The sequence below is a fragment of the Dicentrarchus labrax genome, unplaced genomic scaffold, assembly GCF_905237075.1.
Source record: "Dicentrarchus labrax unplaced genomic scaffold, dlabrax2021, whole genome shotgun sequence".
In the NCBI taxonomy this organism is placed as follows: domain Eukaryota; kingdom Metazoa; phylum Chordata; class Actinopteri; family Moronidae; genus Dicentrarchus; species Dicentrarchus labrax.
The window spans coordinates 2,748,071-2,770,626 of record NW_026136701.1 but is presented as its reverse complement, the minus strand read 5'-3'; the positions used below and the strand labels follow the sequence as shown (position 1 = coordinate 2,770,626).

The following is a 22,556-nucleotide window of genomic DNA, read 5'->3' as shown; positions in this document are numbered from 1 at the left end:
ATATGATAAGTTAGTACCAATATAGTGTATAAAATACAGTATATACTCTATACAGACACTGAGCTGCTGTATACAGGGTGATATAATCTATTATTGCCATACAGCACCTGGCATATACTGGATACAACATACACCTGCTCAACTGCTGGCGTTAGTAGAAGAACTACAAGAATAGCATTAGAAGATTAACAGACAATACTGACAGTGTTTGGTATGTCTGTGTGTGTGTGTGTGTGTGTGTGTGTGTGTGTGTGTGTGTGTGTGTGTGTGTGTGTGTGTGTGTGTGTGTGTTTGTAGATCTCTGTGGTGAAGGAGGAGCGTTTTTACCCCAAGTGGAACCCCTCAGCGCCCCCAACCTCCACAGGTGAGGTTGGATTCAAGTCTGGCATTATAGCTGGCAAACTGGCACTCAACACGCTGCACCAGGAACTGGCTGCCCAGGGATTCATCCAGGTACCATCATGCACTTTGTGTGTGTGTTAGTGGGACATCGGCTCACACTAAGCTCATTCTGCAATCTGTTTTTTATGTATTTATGCAAGTATGACCAGAAATATTTCCATCTTTGGTGCTGCACGCTAACAGTAGCTGTGTTTCTGTACTACCTTTCCCAGAAATCAGTTTAATCAATAGTTATCTTCCTCTCCAGGTGTATGTCGACCAGGTTGATGCAGATATTGTTGCAATTACTCGTCACTGTCCCAGCACGCACCAGTCTGTGGTGTCAGTGTGCAGGACAGCCTTCTGGAACCCCAAAACCCACCAGTACGAAGCCAACGTCCCACCCATGTTCATACCTGGTATGACGATATCTTTATGTTAGAAAATACATTTCTAAATATTTTTGTTGCATTGTTTTGTAGTATTCATGTGTTTCTTGCACTTTGTCACATATAGCAATTCTTTAACTCATGCAACTTAAGCTCATTTTCATCTGTAGTCCTGGGCGGAGGCAGGGCTCCAGAGTACGACCAGAATTTTTAAGAGTGCAACTAATAATTTTTCTAGGTCGCACTGGTGCACCTGACGCTGCCCGGGTGAAAACATAAATTTATTTCGCAAGCGCATCATCTCTCTGTGTTCTCCTGTGACCAAACTCACACACTCATGGTAGGATCATATCGTGTTCTAAACCAATAAGAGACAGAGCTCGGCGGGTCTTTGCCTCTGATTGGCTGTGGTCCTGTTCACCGCGCTAAGTTGTGTGTGTTTAAAAATTGCACGCGACCCGAGCGCCAGAACAGCTGACTAACTGAAACGGAAAAATAAAATAAACGCGACAAAACGAGGGAAAATCAAGAGAGGCAGAAATATTGAACGTTTTTTTATTAAGAAAACTAAGCCTACAACCAGCCCTACTACTATAATCCCATCCATCCCCACTACTGAGAGTCCATCCCGTCAAGACACGGAGCCCTCGGTCCCTGGTGAGATACCAAGCCCCGGTCCTAAGGCGACAGCATCAGACTCGGAACCAGAGGAGGAGACAACCGAGTCTGGGATAGAGCCCGGCTCCGAGACCCAAATTAAAAAGGCCAAAATATATTCCTTCAGACAGGACTAGCTGAAACAATTTCCCTGGCTGAGGTACAACAAAGGACGTAACGCAATGCACTGCGTGTACTGTCAGGAGTGTGGTCAGAATATGGCCGGAAATAGTGCATTTGTGAACGGGTCAACAACGTTTCATATCAAAACTTTAAAAAAACATAACATGTCTAAAAAACACACGATATGCCGTGACAAGTGTGTAGAGAAAGTGGCCCCTCCCAGCTGCATTTCAGCGGCAGGTAGTAGTGATCAGGTCCTCTTTTATTTGGAAATGTTTTATTTTGCTTAGTGTTTTAGTTTGAAATGTTCAATTTCAGCTCAGTGAAGCACTTTAAACACTTTATTTTTCTATTTATATATAATTGTGCTTCAAATAAAGACAAGCATTTCTCTACACCTTATTCTTGTTTAAAAATCATTCACATTATATGAAAGTTATGGAGAGCGGTAAAAAGGTGACCTTATGGCGTTAAAGGCAACGCAATGAAAAATTTGGGTGCACCTAAATTTTGTGCTGGTGCACCTAAAAAAAAAACAGTAAGGCGCACCAGTGCAACCAATGCAAAAAGTTAGTCTGGAGCCTTGGGAGGTCACTGGTGATAACCAACATGGCTTTCCAATGCTAAATGGTAAATGGTCCTGTACTTGTATATTACCTTTCTAATCTTCTGACCACTCAAAGCGCTTTTACACTACGTGCCACATTCACCCTTTCACACACATTCACTCAGCGATGGCAAAGCCCATCAAACAGAAACTAACTCATTCATACACATTCACACACCGATGCACAGCATCAGGAGCAATTTGGGGTTCAGTATCTTGCTCAAGGATACTCTGACATGTGTTGGGAGGAGCCGGGGATCGAAGCAACAACCTTCCGATTAGGGGACCACCCCCTCTGCTCTGCCTCTGCACCACAGCCGCCCCTAATCCCAATGCTGAGAATATTTTTCTCCCCCCTCTCTCTCTTAAGGGAAGATAGAGGAAGTGGTACTGGAGGCAAGAACAGTGGAAAGGCATGCTGGGAGTTACAAGAAGGATGACAATTACATCAACGGCATGCCAGAATACACTGTGGAAATAAAAGAGCATATACCGGTAAATATTTGGTGTAAGATATAGGATGATTGTAATTCTGCATATGGTTGAAATAAATGAGCATATCAATAAAGTAATTCTAATATTTTTATAAAGTTACAGGAGAGTACAGTGGTGAAGCAAGCCGGAGTGACGTCTAAAGGCCGGTCAGAGTTTGTGCAGGAAATCACCTTTCAGAAGCTGACACCTGGCAGCGTCATTGCCTTCAGGTAATCTACACATAGACCTTCATTATCCTTGAGAAAACATTTCCAGGCATATTTATCTGCCTTTCCATCGTTTTTTTAAAGCTAATTCATTAGCATTGTACATTTTGTTAAGTTGTTGGTCACAAAGTTTTCTGTCGCTCTCTCTCCTCCTCACAGGGTTAGTTTGGACCCCAAGGCCCAAAAGCTGGTGGGGATGCTGAGGTACTATCTGTCCCAGTTCAGCCCCAAATACAGGAGAGGCAGTGTAGCAGATGAAAACCCACCAGAAGCACTGCAGATGCCCCTGGCACAGTGAGTACATCGCTGCTGCCCTATTGAGAGATGACTTTTTGTAACTCCTACATTGGTTGTATGCAGATAGTAAGGGTTAAACCCAACTGAACTAGGTTTACCTTTTACTTGTAAATTAGACTTAGTGTCCTTTAAGAATAAAATTGTGATAGACAAGAGTTACTTAACTTTCTAATTCTGTTTCCAGTTGTTGTTTTCACTGCATATGTGAAAAAAAGTTGTATAAATTATTTTGTGGCTCCGAAAAGAGCTGCACGAACACAACATTATGGAAAGGACCCTATAAAAATAGACCTTTTGTTTAATCAGAAACACCTGTAATATGACTATTACTCACCACCAAACTCCATAAACAAAAACGCTAATTTTACATAGCTAGTTACCGTTGTAACATCATAACTTTCTTCAAAGTTGACACAAACAAAATAAAACTCACTAAAACAGTCTTTGTAGGTCTTTCGACTGTTCCAACAATCACCAACTCTGCTTTGGTGGAAATAAAAATAAAATTCACAGACGTAGATGATAAAAACAGCAGTTTCAGTCGCTCTACTCAGCAGACCAGCTATGGAAACAAACCACAGAGAGGCTGTGAAAGCAACACAGGCAGAGGGAGAGTGACACCATGTGTCAATAGTTGTTTGCTGCTATGTTAATGCTTAAAAGCTTGTATATATACCCTTTAAAGCTGTGTGTGTTTCACAGGCTGATGTCTAAGCTGACGTTAGCAGACATGAATGTCTTGCTTTTTCGCTGCGATTCAGAAGAACAAGAAGATGGTGGAGGCTGTTACAGTATCCCAGGATGGGAGAGCTTCAAATATGCTGGACTACAAGGTAGTTACACAGATGCTTCACACAGTTTCTAGTTCATCAAGTGTACACAGTGACTGAACAAATTATAAGGTATCTTAAAATAATGAGCAAATCACATTTTTGTGCTAAATTTAAGGATTCAGCATTGCTGTCAGCCAAGTGATTTTAAAAGTGTTGTATTATACTCAGGACTGTTGTTTGCAGCACTGCATGTACCCACAGCTCTCTCACACACACACACTTGCTCTGTGATTATGCTGAGCATGCAGCAGAGATAAGGAAGATAGCTTGCAATTTACAACACTGCTATCTAGCAGTTGGGGGTTTAAACACAAAACTCCATACAGTGTTCTAGAGAATCTATACAGTATCACAAAACAAAATACTGTGATACTCAAATGACTAGACATGATTAGATTTGACTAAACCTCTGGACAGGCTCGTTTTGTCTTCACTCGGATTGTGGACGTTGGTGTTTCTCACATTACTGGCCTAATATAACAGCAGTGTTAATATAGTTGGTGTGTGTGTGTGCAGGTCTGATGTCAGTGTTGGCTGATATCCGTCCCAACAACGACCTGGGCCATCCTGTGTGCGCTAACCTCAGACAAGGGGACTGGCTGATAGACTATGTCTCCAACAGACTGATAAACAAAGATGGACCACTGGCACAGGTGAGGCTTTTACACTTTTAAAAAGCCACAAACAAAAAGACATATTTCTTATCTAATCTCTACTGGTATCTAGCCATGAACACAGATATGGTTTTACTTGTTCATGTTTTGAAATAACTTCCTCTGATATTTATGCTGAGACTTCAGTATAGTATAGTGACAGTGAATGGAATATTATCAATGGTGCTGTTAACTGACACTTTACCCACCAACCGATTCCATTCTCTCAAGTGCAGTCAGCGTTCATATGTATTTACTGTGTATCTGTTGCTCTCTGCTGTGACATTTCGGTTGTATCTTAGCTGGAGCTGTTTCTGCTGTTGAATTATTTTGACCCCCAGGTTGAGGAATATGGATATGTGACGATAAAAAGTTTGGGCAGTGGGCCTTTTTTTTGCAATGAGTATCCACAGCCCTTAAGTTGGATGCTGGAATCCTGGAACAGATTTTCCATTGTAACATTGTGTGTCTGCAGGTGGGTCAGTGGTTGGCTGCCATGTTCACCTTCTTGAAACACATCCCTCGCTACCTCATCCCCTGTTATTTTGATGCCATCCTGGTGTCCACCTACACCACAGCCCTGGACGCAACTAACAAACTCATGTCGAGGTAGGGTGGATTCTGGAGATGGCATCTAATATTTAAATGTAAAACTATGAACTAATTTGTTGCAGCCAAGTGAAAATTCGAACGAGCACATTTCTTCCTGGATTCCTGATTTTTCCACCTTCCCGTCCAAACAGTTTCATCCAGAATGGCTCCAGCTTTGTCCGTCACCTGGCGCTGGGTTCAGTCCAGATGTGCGGCGTTGGACGCTTCCCTGCCCTCCCTCCAGTTTCTACCAAGATCGACGACGTTCCCTACCGCATCAGTCCAATCACAGGCCAGAAGGAGCAGTGCTGTGTCTCATTGGCTGCAGGTAGCCTAGCAACAGAGACTTAATGGTGTCTCTGGATATGCTGAAGTAAACTGAGAAAATAATTGATTCAAGTGAAATTAAAAACAATTTTTATTTAGCTTAAAGGTATTGCCTTTAAAAATGTTTGTTTCAATCAGCAGGAGTGTGAGATAAGATGAGATTTGTATGACATACAGTATATACAGTAGGTGGGCAGTCATTAGCTGATTTAACAAATTGATATTCTTTAGGTCTTCCTCATTTCTCCTCTGGAATTTTCCGTTGCTGGGGCAGAGACACTTTCATCGCCCTCAGAGGACTGATGTTAATCACTGGGAGATATACTGAGGCTCGGTACATATCTCTGTGTGTGTGTGTGTGTGTGTGTGTGTGTGTGTGTGTGTGTGTGTGTGTGTGTGTGTGTGTGTGTGTGTGTGTGTGTGTGTGTTTGTGTGTGTGTGTGGCTAGTCCAAATTTAATTTGCCAGCAGATTTATAACAGTATCAGCCTGCAAAAGCTCACAGTAACTAAACCCTAATATGAATGTCTCATGGTCTCCATAGTAACATCATCCTGGCCTTCGCGGGGACGCTGCGTCACGGTTTGATCCCCAACCTGCTGGGCGAGGGTCGCTGTGCTAGGTACAACTGTCGTGATGCTGTGTGGTGGTGGCTGCAGTGCATCCAGGTAGGAGGACACTGTAATACAGGAGGTACCATAGACAGTATATATAATGGACAGACCATTCTTTCAGGGACCAGCAGGGGGCAGCGCCAGCAAAAAAAGAAATCCTGTAGTATTGAGTCTTATGGAGAAATGAGCTGACTTCTGACTTGGTTTATAAGCTCCTAATGAGTTGATGGTGTCAGTCTCTAGCTTCAGTCTTCAGTCTTCCATACAGCATGATGTTCATTTAGTGAACAATGGTCCCATTTAGAGTAAAATAGACGAGATGTGGCTACCTTGTGATTGACAGCTCACTCTCAGTGAGAACCGTCCAGCTCAACGCACCAAACTCAGTTCAGACTGTCAAACTAGCCAGTGCTGATCAAACATAAAGTAAGATTCTGTTGCTGCGCTGACTATTTCAACTGTCGACAGGAAAGAAGGGATTATCTCAATTTAATAGATTTTTTTTTTTGCCATTAGAGTTGATCTGTTTTCACAAGTTATTTCTAACTATATTTAGAAAAGTTGTATCTAGATGTATTAACCTAAATAAATGGAAACATGGTGGTGTGTGATGATGAACTTAATTACTTACTTATGCTTTTGTTCAGGACTACGCTACCCACGTTCCTAAAGGGCATGAAATCCTTCGCTGCCCTGTCACACGCATGTACCCTACTGATGACTGTGAACCCTGCAAACCTGGAGAGGTGGTATGTACAGCTAAGTCTCACACACACACACACACACACACACACACACTCTCACAGGTACAGGTTAGCATCATGCTCTGCTGTCTGCCATAAAGCCTTTCTTGATTTCAATTAGTGCTGTCAGTTAAACGCGTTATTAACGGCGTTAACGCAAACCCATTTTAATGGCGTAAATGTTTTTATCGTGAGATTAACGTTTTTCTTGGCCTAGCACACTTTGTAGTTTTTTTCACATGCTGTTGCAACAACTAGTAACGTTAGAAAAACTACAACACCACACCGGATCTAGCTAGACCGGAAACAAAACAACAGGCACGCCGCACACACTTGTCTAAGAGTAGTAGACGTTACATTTTGAGTGGATGGCGAGCGCAAGACACCGAAATGGATGCCAATAATATTCTGAATGGAAAGTTCTTTGATCCCTTAGAAAGGGCTGTTGAAGGGGCTGTTTGTGTGACAAAGTATTTTTTTCACCCTTTTATTGATGGACAGTGTTACATTGTGTGAGAGATTATTTGCTCCAAGTGAGAATGTTAGTGTGAAATTGAACACTACAATATATGCCAATGTTGTTTTCAATAAAAACAACATTTGCACAAAGCAAGCCGATCCACTTTTCCATGTTGATAAGAGCATTAAAATGAGAAAAAATAATGGGACAAAAAGAAATCAAGGGACATTTAGAATAGATAAAAATGTGCGATTAATTGCGAATTGACTATGACATTAATGCGATTAATCGCGATTAAATATTTTAATCATTTGACAGCACTAATTTCAATTAAACCAACACTCAACCATCATCATGCGAATGTGTGTGTGTGTGTGTGTGTGTGTGTGTGGGTGTGTAGGAGCTGCCTCTGTATGATGTGATCCAGGAGGCTCTGCAGCGCCACCTGGAGGGAATTTCCTACAGAGAGAGAAATGCTGGTTCCAAGATAGACATGAACATGAGAGATGAAGGTATTATAGGGAGTGTGTGTGTGTGTGTGTGTGTAATGTAGGGTCAGGATAATGTAAGGGGATGTGTGTGTTCCTCAGTACCACCCACTGTATCTCTGAGCTCTTCCTCTCCCTCCCAGGGTTCAATGTGGTTGCTAAGGTGGATCCAGCCACAGGTTTTGTGATGGGAGGAAACCGCTTTAACTGTGGCACATGGATGGACAAAATGGGAGAGAGCGAGAGAGCGAGGAACAAAGGCATGCCTGCTACTCCAAGGTAACATACATACACACACACACACAGACACACACACAAACACACACACAGATTTTTGACTGTTAGCTGAAGAAAACACATTTGAAACACTATTTTCTGATGTCTTAGATAGATCAAATAATGAATCCCATAATTGAAAACATATTTAGATATTAATTAGAGATTAATCAGTAATGAAGAGAATAGTTAAATCTGTCTGATTTGTTTTCTGTTTCCTTTTTCTGTCCAGAGATGGAGCAGCAGTGGAGATAGTTGGTCTCAGTAAGTCAGCTGTGCGCTGGGTGGTGGAGCTCCACGCCAACGGACTGTTCCCTTATGATGGAGCTAAAGTACACAGAGATGGTATTACACACACACACACACACACACACACAACACACACACACACACACACACACACACACACACACACACACACCTGTGTTTTCAGATAAATAAATGTGTCCCGCACTCTGAAACACAGCGGCCATCTCTAATAAACACTCTCCACTGTGTTCCAGGTCAGGAAGTGTTTATCTCCTACTCCCAGTGGAACCAGCAGCTCCAGCAGTCCTTTGAAGCTGGTTTCTGGGTGTCTGGGGCCCCAAATGACCCCAATGAGAAGCACCCGGATCTGGTGCATAAAAAAGGCATCTATAAGGACAGCTACGGAGCCTCCAGCCCTTGGTGTGACTACCAGCTGAGACCCAACTTCGCTATTGCCATGGTGGTGGTAAGCAGAGTGAAACCTGCCCCCAGCTGTGTCAGTAATCTGTGGCTGTATGGGCTAAAAGGTCTGTATGTGTGTTTAAGGCTCCAGAGCTGTTTACAGTGGAGAGAGCCTGGGAGGCTCTGGACGTGGCTGAGAAGAAACTACTGGGACCACTGGGAATGAAGACACTTGACCCTGAGTAACACTGATCTTCACACACTCTCAGTATACACACACACACACGTGGTAGATCTAGTGTATTCCCCCATTGTTGTAAATATAATTGTGTCTTACTGCTTCATGACAAGTTTAGGGTAATGATGACAGTGTGTGAGCTGTTTGTTTCATATTCAGGCTCATACTGATATTGCATTTGTGTTGTCCTTCCAGTGACATGGTGTACTGCGGTGTCTATGACAACGCTCTGGACAACGACAACTACAACCTGGCAAAAGGCTTCAACTACCATCAAGGACCAGTGAGTGAAACAACAAGCAGCCATACATCTTCAGCCTTCATATACATATACTCTATAACAGCTATTACATATACACACATATATAACAGCTATACATATACACACATATATAACAGCTATTACATATACACACATATATAACAGCTATTACATATACACACATATATAACAGCTATTACATATACACACATATATAATAGCTATAACATACACACACATATATAACAGCTGTTACATATACACACATATATAACAGCTATTACATATACACACATATATAACAGCTATTACATATACACACATATATAACAGCTATTACATATACACACATATATAACAGCTATTACATATACACACATATATAACAGACATATATACAATGTGTCATTGTGACTTCCCAAAACACATTTTTGCTCATGCAGGACGGTAAAATCGAGTACAACAGTAACGGCATTGCAGTCCAAAGTAAAAATATTTAAACTTTTTGCTGTCCTCCACAACGGAATTTAAAACCAGATGTTACATAGTTCCCTCACACAAGGAGAAAACAATGGGGACGACGAGACACTAATAATTAATACATTTCATAAAATAATACACACAAAATCATTTTATTTAATATAATTTATTCCATTTTTTGTAAACGATATGACTTCATGTATTCCATTTTTTTGTCCCATCCGACTGTTGGTCTGTTTTCCCAGTGCTGTGAGCAAGGCGCTCTCAGTCTGCTGTATAATTATGCAGAATTACGAGTATGACATTATGAGCTTTTTGACACTGCTCACATTGTCATTATCTGTCTGTGAAACCTCCTCTCTGGTATATACATTTTTTCTTACTGTACACATAACCAACTCTCTCTTGTGTGTGTGTGTGTGTGTGTGTGTGTGTGTGTGTGTGTGTGTGTGTGTGTGTGTGTGTGTGTGTGTGTGTGTGTGTGTGTGTGTGTGTGTGTGTGTGTGTGTGTGTGTGCAGGAGTGGCTGTGGCCGGTAGGCTACTTCCTGCGTGCTAAGCTCTACTTTGCCAAGAAGATGGGAGAAGAAACCTACAGCAAAACCGTCATCCTGGTGAAAAATGTTCTGTCCCGACATTATACTCACCTGGAGAGGTACAGCTGTCTGTTTGAATCATTGTATTGCTGTCTTTATTGCTGGTGTATTGTCAGCTCTGACCCCCCCTGTGCTCTCTTAGGTCTCCATGGAAGGGTCTGCCCGAGCTGACCAATGAGAATGGCCAGTACTGCCCGTTCAGCTGCGAGACCCAGGCCTGGTCTCTGGCCACTGTGCTGGAGGTCCTCTGTGACCTCTGAGTGGCCATTGTTGGGCTTTGAGACACACAGAAAGAGAGCGGCGAGGCCACCAACACTTCCCACTGGCGCTGGAGCTACATCTGATTGGATGCTTCCAATTACATTCATTTACATATATGACAGAATCTCAGGTGTGATTACTGCACCACAATGTCCCTCCTCTTCCAGGTCATCACTAAACTTAGTTAAGAGGATTTAAGGTCATCAGAAGTAACTGAGTTCATGTACAGACCTCTTTCCCTTATGACATAAATGCAGCATATTTCCAGGTTGAGCCTTTAATTAAAACTAGTAGCAGCTCCTGAGCTGATACAGTGTCAGTGTTCTTCAGTGTTCATTCTCTCAGAGTGTGTCACACTGCTGCTGCCATGGCCACACAAGCATTAAAGGTCCAGTGTGTAACATTTAGGAGCATCTATTAAGTATTTTATTTAAGTTTTGGTTACCTTAGAATGAGCTGTTTTTATCTACAGACACCGCATTTCGCCTTCTATGGAGTCCGCCATGTTTTCTACAGTAGCCCAGAAGGGACAAACCAAACACTGGCTGTATTGCCTTTTGCGAGTTTCACGGCCGCTGTAGTTTCTCCTACACACACCCATTCCCATTCCCAGGCCATCAAATACAGACCCAGGCAGCGTTCAGTTGGCTGCAATCTGCAACTTCACCTCTAGATGCCACTAAATCCTACACACTGGTCCTTTAATATCAAGTATTAATCATTTTCTTGACCTGTACAGTCTACAAACCTTTTAGGTAGAGAGCTCAACAATATACATCATCAAATGAACTGACCGGTCCCTCCAGGATTTCTGAGATGCCTGATTGCAATGCATGTTGTGATGTTTTAAAGTATTTTTTGCAATGACTTTGTGGGAGAAGGAGAAAATTGCAAAAATAGTTGCATGAGAATAAAATTGCTAGTAGTTAGGTGGCGCAGAATGGACAGGGATTAGTTGAATTGGTTGAAACTCAACTTCCTGGAGGGACTGACCAAAAACTCCTTCAGTTCAAAATCCACATTAAGCAATCTGACTTTTTATTTACTTCTTTTGAAAAGTAAGAATTGTAAAATTACACTTAATCAAATGCATAGAAAGAAAAGTCAGAGCAAACAAACCCTCCATGAAGTGAAATTTGATTCAAATTTCAAATATTTCAGCATGGCAGTGTCACAGAGCTCTCGAGTGGTACGGAGAAACCTCTGAAATATTTTTAAAAAACAAAAACAATATATTTTAAAACATATAATACTACACAATTTCTAAATGAAAATACTAGCTAATACTAAGCTATAAGATCTCTAAAATGTAATTTAACACAAGTTTTACCTTTTTTGTAATATCTAGTTTCAATATGTGCTAGTCGCACGAGTAGCGCACTCACACATCCATGATTAGTTAGGAGCTAAAGTGTGATGGTAAGATAGTGAACGGAGGTAAAATGAACGGTTTCAAAAACTCTGCAATCATGGCTCCAAACGGGAACTCTTGGGAAGAGAAGTGTGGACCAGGAGGACCCCTTTCCCACCAAACTAGCTCTGGTTCTTGAACCGGTTTCATTCAGGATTCAACAACAGTCAACAGTAATCTTCTTTTAGGAACAAACCTGCCTCCTGGGTGAACTCTCTATAGCTGAATAGGGTCGGCCTATGCTGCTGTATTTTAACCTCGGTCATAATGGTGGTATTTGGAGAGCCGAATATTTTCTGAGGTGCTACGCTGGCTAAAAGGTTTGACCTAATATTTTGAATGAATCAAATATAACTGATCCCAGCCCTTTGGTGTTGATATGTGTATAATCATACACTGAAACACCCTGCAGCCAGCACCCAAACCAAAAATGGGCAGAACATACATACTTACTGAGCGGGTGCTTTTATTTCTTTTATACTCAAGTCCAGTAACCTGTCACTGTGTGCTTTTACACCTTGAACCCTACCTCCTGATCGTCCTTGTGACCCGTCTAAACAAGTGACCTGAACACCTTAAAGGTGACTGAATACATGCTCTAACACCAGTGACATACACAGTTCTCCAATTTGTTTAAATCTATACCTTCAAGCTGCAATAAGGAACGTTTATAAAAATAACTTCTTGTCATATTTGCTGATATTCAGACACTTGGGTTGGTCCCAAAGCGTCTGTATTTGACTCCCTGGGATTGAGACTCAACAATCAACTCTCTTTAAGCCTCCAACCCAAAGCGTTGTTACATCTTTCTTGGCTCTGATTGGTTGTTTTTGTTCAGGCCCGGTGGATTCTCACAAATACCATTAGGAGCACTAGGAGGAGCCAGAGGAACCTGATTGTTTCACAAATTATCCGTCTCATGTACCACTGTCAGGATATAGTGAAAGTTTCATCAAATATGAGTTATTTCTATAAAAATTATCTATTGCAGCTTTAAAGGGTCTCTTCCATAAAGAATACTGAACCCTCCATCTGATGCCTTTATACTAATACAACTTCCAGCTGTTTCATTTTCCCCACAAGCCTTATGATGTAGTTAAATATTTCTATCATTCAACTGTGTACTAATGTTTTGTGCATGAACGTTGTTTTTGTGTCTCTAGTGTTTCCTCTAGTGTGTAACCATGCTGCAGATACATGGTCTTATAGCTTTAGATGTTACACAGAAATACCACAGCAGATATACAATATGAACTAAAGTTCCAACATAAGTTGTTTTCAAACACACTGAGAAAAGTCAGTGTGTATCTGAACACTGGACATGCTTAAGGTCAACTGTCACTGATGTCAACTGTTCTGTTTTGCATTTTAAGACTTGATCACAACACATCATCTAGTCTCTTTGGAGTCTTGTTTCCTAATTCTCACTCAGTGTGATAGCGTTGGTATCTTTACTAACCTCCATTAATAAGATGTCGCCATTTTCAATCATGGTTCTGTTCACGCTGCAAGCCTGTGCGCTCAATTCTCATTTATTGCTCAGATCTGATTTTTTTTGTCTATTCATATAATTTTTTCAATGTGGCCCATATCCGATTCAGTGGTCACGGTCCTGAACATAGGACTGCAAACAGCATTTTGTTCAGAGATGATGATGACGAGGAGAAAGAAAGAAAGCCAGATTTGACTTCAGTACGGAGGTGTGTGTGGATGCAGTCGGAGCAAACGGACCGGTTACAATTCGACCCCTCTAGTTTTACTTGTACAGAAGTGTCACCCTGAATACTTCTGAAGACCTCACTCTCCCTCCACTGACTGCCTCCTCACACTGAGTGACTCCCAACAGCGCAGGATTGTGACAAATGCCAATGGAAAGTTACAGAATTCACAGAAGTTCACAGAATCAGACCTGTATCTGATTTGGGCCACTTTCATATGTGGTCCAAATCAGCCAAGCACATCCAAGCACATGTCAGGAAAAAACTGATCACATTTGAGTAAACAAATCAGATTTGCGCCACTTCTGCCTGCAGTGTGAACACTGAAGCTGAGCTACTGTTACTTTATTGAGACGTAAAATTACTGGTCGAGTGATTATAGTCATAGTCATAAAACTCCTCACAATAACCAGCCTGTTATTATTTAGTGTAGCACTGTTCTTATTGTGCTTTGCAGTTTACTGCTGGAGAACCAACCCCTGCCTGTGCAGCTGCTGGTTTAATAATGGACTTACAGAACTGTTTTAACAAAGTGACATTACATCTGTACCATCACACAGTGCAGTCTGTAGAATAGTACGAAGCTCTGTGAACTGAAGCTGTGTTTTTATGCATATGTGTACCATCAGTGTGTCTGTAATGTTTACTCTGTTTGCATAGTGTTAAAGTCGCCATAGGCAGACAATAAACTGTTACATGACTCCTCTCGTCTGTGTGTGTAAATGTAAAGTAAATGAATGAAACATAATATGGTGAAGGAGGTCAAATGCATGTTTAATGAGATAATTCAAGTTTCAAAGTCAGGTAGTGAGTTATATTTATACATGATATATTTCTGTGTCTGAAAGCAGCTGTAATATATTGGTTAGTGATATGAAGTCTGTTCATCATCATGAAGGAAATCATCCAGACAAATCTGGTGGCAGGGTACAAACTGCTTCACGTTGGATATTAAAGTAACAACATGAATCTAAAACACACTAACACAAGAAATGAACATGCTGAGTTTAAGATAAACTCTGTAGAAGAGGACCCGTTCATTCTAAAGTAACACACAATGATCCCTATACTGATTATACACTAATGAAAACACAGCTATGAATATTAGATTTCTGACAACAGAGAATTTGTTACTGTCCATGAGAACTATGTATGGAGATTGACAGGATCCCGATTCTCCTGGACTGCCCCCTAAAGACAGTAATGCCTGTGTTGTGTCTCTGAATATCTAATAACATTGTTCAAAGGAAATAAAAAAGCAGTGCGTGTCTGTTTTGATTGGAGACACTCATGTTGGCGAAGCAGTCATGTGATCTCCTAATTGTAGCTGGGACTGTGACAATATGTTGTCTCTATATTCACATGGATGTTCAACTAACAAAGGTGGAAATGTTGCACTAATAAAAACCTTCTCCATTTTCACTGTTTGACCAGTAACAGGCTTAAAAAGACACAACTTCTGTGTGTGTTTGTGTGTGTCAGCAGTAGGCAGGCAGACTCAGCAGACTGATGAAGAGCAGAGCTGAGGAGGAAAAGGCCTGAAGAGAGAGAGAGAGAGAAACACATCAGCATCACACTGCAGCTCCGTCTGTCTGTCAGTCCATCAGTTATTAGTACTCACTCCAGCTGCAGAGTTCCCACTGCTGTCCAGTCTCAGAGTGCTGCTGTTAAGCTGAACCCAGAATGTTGTGTAGTCCTGGACCAGAGTGGCGCTGTCAAGAGGTATCATAAAGTCAGATCTGGTCCGGGTGTTTGGATCCATTTCTGCTGTGACGGGTGTGGCACTGTTTGATTGATGGTGGCTCAGTGGCAGTAATGACCACTAGAATGCATGTTAATGATCACGATCCATGATGGCTCAGTAAATGTTGCACATGCTCGCTTTCAGAAGTTTGAACTTTGGTTAAAGTTTAAGTTAGAATTAGATTTGGGTTAGGATAAGGATAGTGTGTGTGTGTGTGTGTGTGTGTGTGTGTGTGTGTGGGGGGGGGGTTTTCGTTTTACTACATTTGTGGGGTCCAAATACTGGGAGCCAACTAGTGGGTCTGACAGCTTTGTGGGATCAAGTTATAGTCGGCCTGTTTGAGGAGCAAGACTTGGTTTTAGGGTTAGGGTTAGAATTAGGTTAGGGTTAGGCATTTAGTTGTGATGACTGAGGTCAGGGTAATATAGAAGCACAAGGATGTTATGTTAGGATGTGTGTGTGTGTGGAACTTTGTCTACCTGAAGTAGATATCACCATAGTTACTGTTGCTAGGTGATGCCCAGGTCAGCTGGACTTTATTCCTCTTGGCTCCTGAAGCCTGACTGACAGTCGAGTTCTGCACGAGAACACACACACACACACACACACACACACACACACACACACACACACACACACACACACACACACACACACACACACACACACACACACACACACACACACACACACACACACACACACAGCTGGACTTCATTCATTGTGGACAGCCTAACCCAGAACTTCCCAACCACTGACAGTATATATAATGGACAGAGTGTCCGGGTTGTGCCGATCACACATACCTCCATGTTTTTACAGTGCAGTGCAGTAAACAGGGTGGTGTCGATGTTGGTGAACTTTCCTACAGGCCACAACAGAGCTGGAAGCAGAAAAAACAAAGAGTTCATTTGATGGCAAAATACGGTTCCCCCAAAAATACAAAAGTCTAGAAATAAATAGTTTCTCATGCTCTGTCTTAGCATTTAGGTTATGACAAAGCAAAACAGGGTTTTAAATGAAAATAAATTCAAACTAAATTAATAATGATAGAAGCCAACTGAAGAATAGTGTCCTTAATAAACATTCAAGGCCAATCTTGTGATACCTATTACTACGTTTGTAATAGTACTGACTGTACAGTACACACATTGGCAGCTTCTCCTTGACCATGATCCATCAGTATTTTCTTCAGTTGAAACAGAACATACTGGCAGGGACGCTATAATTAAAGGCATACAGCGCAACAAACAATGTATAGACTCATACAATAAAAATCCCTTTCGCAAATCATCACTTATGACCCACTACAAGTGTGTGCTGGTGTCTGTGTGTGCAGAGACCCTGTAGCCCTCTGCCTGTATTTTCTTTTTGTATGCATGCAGGCCGTGTGCAGTGCACAGGCTGTGGTGGGGACACAGCAGACAGTACAGCAGTGTGTGGCTGTGTTTATTTGTGCTTTAGAACGTAACTGCTGTGAAACAATGTGAAATGTTTATCTGACTCACTGCTTCATTTTCAGTAGCGTAGTTCCCTCACTCCCATTCACTCTCTACCTTGTTCTACCTCTGCTGACCTGGGAGGAGGAGCCAACTTTGAATGGTGCATTTACAAAGGAAAAATCACGCATTGTTAGTTTTTACCGCCACAGCTGCAGGGATGACACAGTTTTTAAGTGACTCAGTATGAAGTACCAGCACAGAGAAGTGAAAACCCAGGCCTTGGTTACCATGCCAACCACATCTGTGGTGTACCATAAGCACTACTACTACTTAATCATTTTAGTGCTCTAGTATTTTCCAGTATATATTTTCTTCTGAATGACAGTGCAAAGCAACATTTAGGCTCTCAAACATTAAAGAGTTTGCTCTACCGTGTCCCCCCCTGCTCCTGGCCTGCAACAGGAAACCCTGGAACTCTGTGGAGCTGTTCTTCACCACCTCCAACGTCACTGCAAGTAGACAGCGAGGGAGGTGAGAGGACAGAGGGATTCATGTTAATATGAGACAGACAACATTGGCACATGAGAAATGTGAGTTATTGTGAAGCAAAGGGAGGAGACAATGTATGTGCAACTGGTCCAACAGAGCGGAGTAACACCAACGTATGCTGTTGGCGGAGAAGGGGGAGTCTGAGGTCAGAGTTATGCTGGTGTCATCCACTAACATGACATCTGGTTTGCCTGAAACCATGTGAATGCAGCATAGGTTCTTCTAAACATGACCTATGACCTCTGAGCTCAAAATTCATCCAAATTTCTGGTTTTACACAAACTTCCTACAGTTTGTATGTTCACTGTTTGAGTTCATTGTACAGTAGTTGTTAGTTGTTCTCTACTGTTATTGTTATGCATTAAATATAATATGGAATATACATAAAATATCTCACTCAGTCAGTTTAGTCAATGATAGAAAAGGGCTCTCTTAAGGAAAAGGGGTGGGGACCAGTGTAGTATAGCATAAGTATACTTGTAAGTGAAGTATATATTGGGTTCATAATTATGTAATGCAAAAATACAAAAATGTGCATATACAATGAGTATTACTTATATCTAGAACACGGAGCATAAAGTTATGAGCATATTGTCGTTGTCTGTCCATGTACATTATATCTCCCCTCCTTCGGGGTTATACAATGACATTCAGATATAGTTCCCTTTATGCTACTTGCAAAACAAAATAAAAATTGATAATAAGTCATAAAAATAAAATGAACATACAGACATACAAACATATTCACACATACAGACAATGAGACCCAGGAGAGGATGTAAATATGATACAGTGGCTTCACACAAAGTAAGCAGTAGGAATGCTGCTGCATAAACCCACCTGTAATGACTCCACCAGGCCTGTAGGAGGCACTGGACGTAGACAGTGTGAATGGTGGGCTGCCGGTGGAGGGTGTGAAGGGTGGGTGCATGGGCATCATGTTGCCACAGGAGAGCGCCACCGAGCCGTTAGGGAAGCACACACACTCGTCCACATGCCACACACACACCACCGCTAAAAGCAGCACTGCAACCTTAAGAGGCATCTGCAACAGACCGGAGACAGCGGGAGAGAGTGGGGTCGCTTTATGGCTGCAATGAATGTCCCCGCAACATCAAATACAAACTTTTTCTTTCAGCTGGTGGAATCAGATATTTAACAAATGCAGCAATCAATATGACATCAATATGACACGATCACCAAGGGGAAAAGGGATGGTGTACAGGTGAAGAGAGACCCTCAGAGATCCCTCAGTGATGGGATTTGTAGAAAACAATAATGTAAGAATTTCACAAGAATGTAATAACTCCCAGAAATGCACATATAGGGGCTCAGGGACATGTAGCCCCATCTGGCTTTTATTGAGCAGGTAGTTGTCTTCCTGCAGAGCCAATAACATCAAATGATCCAGAGCCCCCAGTCTGCTTCTCAAAGTGCAGCAAACTCATCTGGGATTATTCTATATGTCCTTATTGTAAACAAATCTCATTAAAAAAAGACCAAAACCATGTCATGTGTTAGTCCGTCTCTCACTACTCTCTGACTTCCTGTCAGTGGCTCTCAGCTTCAAGCTCACTGGTTTCTACTGAAGATGTAAATCTTTAAAAATGAAGTCTCAAATATAAAGTTTAATTTTCTTTAATAAAAAGCTTTTTTGGGGAATGCTCTTTTCCAGATACGCCCTGATCACATTCACATCTGGAAGCTGCCAAATTCAACCAAGGGGCCTTGCTCAAGGGCACCTCAGTGGCAGTAATTGTAAAGTAAGTTCTTGAATTTCCCTCGGGATAAATCTATCTATCTATCTATCTATCTATCTATCTAATAAGCTAGGGGCAAACACTGCCTTTGATTTTATCCACCCAGATTTATCCTGCCGGGGAGTTGAACCCACAACCTTCCGCTCAGCATAAGGGATTAAAATATGGGATATTTCTACACTCAGCCAGGGATTGAACCAGAACTTTATGGTTACAAGACAACCAATATACGAGTTTCCAGATCAAAATTTGACATAAAAAACTACCCCAGGTGGTCAGAATGTTACGGCTGATCGGTGTATAATAATATAGCAGTCACAGCAGACATTTTATACTCGGGAAAAGTACTTTTGCACTTTTGATACTTTATTTGCTGGTAATACTTTTACTTGAGCAGGATTCTGAATGCAGGACTTGTACTTGTATTTGTACATGCTGTGCTGGTATTTGATAGTTCTTCTTCCACCACTGCCCAGTATTACAGTGTGGCTCATTTATGTGTTTTTTATAGATTTTGGGCCACAATGCCACAGAGGAATAAGATATATCAGTGTTGATACATTGCCAGCATTGTCTTTAATGCAATGGTAAAGCTATGACTGAGAGAAAAACTGAAGCTACTTCATTAAAAACTGCAAGAACATTTGACTACACAAAAGGAGAATATGATGCAATAGTAAAAAAAAAAATTACGCCATTAGTACAAACACAAATACAAAAAATAACATTACCACCTTTTAAAACATTTCTGACCATAAAGTTTAACTGAGGAGCTTGAAAATCCCACTTGGAAAACGAATATTAACAATAGAGATTTGAATTTAAATAGAGCACCATATGCAAGCATACAACTTAATCCACATGCTCATCTGTGTTCAAGATAGCATTCTGAATGTTGGCAAATAGATTTTTTAACAGCACACTGAAGCCTGGATGGTAGGGTAAGCATTCAGTAATCTACAACTCTATTTCCACAGCACTCCAGGAATGCGTTAAACGTTTCAGTGCAGTTCTAATAATCACTGATTCATACCCTGTCTGTCTTTTCATCCTCAGGGTAAATGTAAGATGACTTCCTTCCTGTTTGTTTTGAATCTGCCATTTATCAAACATATATTGGATTCATTTCACAATTTGTCAATTTTCATCATCATAGAAATGGTAACACACGGTACACTGTAAAACCTAATGAGTTAGTTCAACTCAAACTGTTTTAGAGAAACCATTCAAGTGTTTTAACTCAGACAATTTAGGCATGAAAAAATATTCAAATTTAGTAACTAAACTTAAGTAACTCAAGAATTGAAGGTAAGTTAACTTGGGTAAATTAAGTTAATTCTACTACTAATTCCCTTCAGTTAATTAAACTTGAAACTAGTAGATGTATTTACATACATACATATGCAGCATTTCTCCAAACTTATTTAAATGTGTTAACAGAATGTGTCAGAAGACTCACTTAAGTGCATCTTCTTTATACAAATTATACCACTTAAGTGCATCTTCTTTATACAAATTATACCACTTAAGTTTTCAGTCCCGTTTACATTACCTGTTGAAACCACTGACGTATGATAAAAACAATTTACAATTAATTGATTATCTTCTCTGGTTCAATTAATTTAATTGTCACTGCTGTAATAAAGTTGGAAACAATAGCCTACCTGTTTTTATGTGACTAACATCTTATTTTTAAACTTCAGGGAATCATTAAGAATCTGGGCATATGATGATTTATAAACTGAAATAAAAACACAAATTGAAAAATCCTAAGCGTTATAGCAATTGAAGTTCACTAAAACAACTGAGTTATTACTTTAACAGAGATGAGATATAAGATATAAGAGAAGATTTAATTAATGGAATTGAGTGACTTGTTTGGAGGATAAAGTTATGTTAACTTACTTCTTCTATTAAGATATGCTGTTCTTGGTTTTGCAGTGTATAAACAGGCTGCCATTTATAATGTAGAAAAATTTGAAAATGAAAAACTGACAAATGAGTTCTAGCTCCGGAATTTCAATTAGACTGACTAACCTAAATGTTAACTTTAGTCAAGTTTGATTTGAACTTCATATATTTTGTATTCTATCTCACAACATAGGAAGTGTTACATTTAGTCTTGTCTCTTACATAGAGCCTGGATCACCTACTCTGCCAACGTTTGTCCAGGTGCAAGTACTTACCTTGTCTCTGGAGCTGCTGCTTTTTCTTGAAGACACACACAGAGGTTGATCAAGGTTCCTTTCTAAAAAAAAATGACAGCTAATATGATAAAATGACAGCTTGATTGTTTCTGAATCTTGTTAACTTTGGAAAATGAAATGAAATCTACCTGGAGGTCCTCCTCTGTAAGCCACAGCGCCTCGTCAAGACTGGCTCAGATGAGTAACTGGTGTGCATTCACCTGTGTGATTTGGTTTCACCAAGGAGCCACCCATTGGGATCCCATCTCCTGTAACCACGACAATGCTGATTGTGCGTTGTAAGAGGGGCGAGGATTCTTAACAACACAACGTTCAATTACAACACTCTCACATACACACACCAGAGGCTCATGTTTCAGATGATAGTGTAATAAGTACCTACAGTTCTCAAGGTATAAAGCCTTGTATCCCCTCTATTTGCATTCCATACAGCCGCAGCTCGAATTACCATGGTTAAGCTGCCAACCATTGAAATTTATTTTCTTGGTTTGTTCAGTTGTTTTGTTCTTCAATAGTCTCCCTTTATATTATTAACCTGTTAATGTACAGTGAAGTTTATCATTTCCTTTAAAGCACATAAACTAGTTGAGTTTAAACATAATTCAGTAAACTAGCACGTTTTTCTTAACATGTTTTCTGTTGTTAGTCACACGCTTTTCCCCAGGAAAACACATATTCTGGATTGTTACAATATAGATTCAAAAAGAAAAATGGTAATGTGTTGATTTTTCGTGGTCCAGTATTTCCACTGTGCAGACCTTAGAGACATTTTATATAGTATTCCTATGGGATAAAATGAGTAACCCCTAGTTATCTGAGCTCCCCTTAAAAGCCCATTTTTAAGGGGTGGAGCCTACCAGCAGGATTTGTGACATCACAAATAGTTAGGAAGTCAGTCCTGGTCCAGTATCAACTTGTACAGTGTGATGTACAAACTTGAATCCACCAGTGCACATCCACTGAGAATGGACTTTACAGTGAAGTAGGAGACATCTTGTGTCCAGCAGGAAAACTTTAGAAAGCAACAACATTTGCATATTCAGAGATTCTGGAAGTCTTAATGAGGTAGAAGTGAATAACACTGATTATCTGGTTATCAT

The 22,556-nt window shown here is 40.8% G+C and overlaps 2 protein-coding genes across 3 annotated transcripts in view; one reads left to right on the top strand and one right to left on the bottom strand.

The window, feature by feature from the left end:
* The window catches only part of agla (amylo-alpha-1, 6-glucosidase, 4-alpha-glucanotransferase a), a 37,915-nt gene extending 23,460 nt beyond the window's left edge, over positions 1-14,455 (top strand). For both annotated transcript variants that reach the window (XM_051411112.1, XM_051411122.1), the window contains exons 16-35: positions 298-453; positions 650-800; positions 2,528-2,652; positions 2,749-2,861; positions 3,018-3,152; positions 3,858-3,988; positions 4,505-4,641; positions 5,117-5,250; positions 5,385-5,560; positions 5,791-5,893; positions 6,103-6,226; positions 6,820-6,921; positions 7,776-7,887; positions 8,007-8,142; positions 8,372-8,484; positions 8,643-8,854; positions 8,935-9,032; positions 9,224-9,311; positions 10,290-10,423; positions 10,507-14,455. In XM_051411112.1, coding sequence (XP_051267072.1) covers positions 298-453; positions 650-800; positions 2,528-2,652; positions 2,749-2,861; positions 3,018-3,152; positions 3,858-3,988; positions 4,505-4,641; positions 5,117-5,250; positions 5,385-5,560; positions 5,791-5,893; positions 6,103-6,226; positions 6,820-6,921; positions 7,776-7,887; positions 8,007-8,142; positions 8,372-8,484; positions 8,643-8,854; positions 8,935-9,032; positions 9,224-9,311; positions 10,290-10,423; positions 10,507-10,624 — 2,598 coding nt within the window. In that variant the 3' untranslated portion in view covers positions 10,625-14,455. The remainder of the gene's footprint in view (positions 1-297; positions 454-649; positions 801-2,527; positions 2,653-2,748; positions 2,862-3,017; positions 3,153-3,857; positions 3,989-4,504; positions 4,642-5,116; positions 5,251-5,384; positions 5,561-5,790; positions 5,894-6,102; positions 6,227-6,819; positions 6,922-7,775; positions 7,888-8,006; positions 8,143-8,371; positions 8,485-8,642; positions 8,855-8,934; positions 9,033-9,223; positions 9,312-10,289; positions 10,424-10,506) is intronic.
* Positions 14,456-14,931: 476 nt separating this feature from the next.
* Positions 14,932-21,629, bottom strand: si:ch73-14h1.2 (putative ferric-chelate reductase 1). The gene is made up of 8 exons (XM_051411998.1): positions 21,585-21,629; positions 21,436-21,497; positions 18,330-18,534; positions 17,372-17,449; positions 16,305-16,381; positions 15,978-16,075; positions 15,376-15,466; positions 14,932-15,292 (listed from the first exon to the last, which is right to left on the bottom strand). Exons 3-8 carry the CDS (start codon positions 18,532-18,534, stop codon positions 15,233-15,235), a joined length of 609 nt encoding a protein of 202 aa, XP_051267958.1. The 5' UTR covers positions 21,436-21,497; positions 21,585-21,629; the 3' UTR covers positions 14,932-15,232.
* Between the last annotated feature and the right edge of the window lie 927 nt (positions 21,630-22,556).

Bases quoted from the DNA above. Each gene is read 5' to 3' on its own strand.
- si:ch73-14h1.2 (XM_051411998.1), bottom strand. From the start codon at position 18,534: ATGCCTCTTAAGGTTGCAGTGCTGCTTTTAGCGGTGGTGTGTGTGTGG. The intron at 16,382-17,371 runs GTAGAGCAAACT...TTCTGCTTCCAG, and splicing joins CAGGAGCAGGGGGGGACACG to CTCTGTTGTGGCCTGTAGGA. The intron at 16,076-16,304 runs GTATGTGTGATC...GTTCTCGTGCAG, and splicing joins TGCACTGTAAAAACATGGAG to AACTCGACTGTCAGTCAGGC.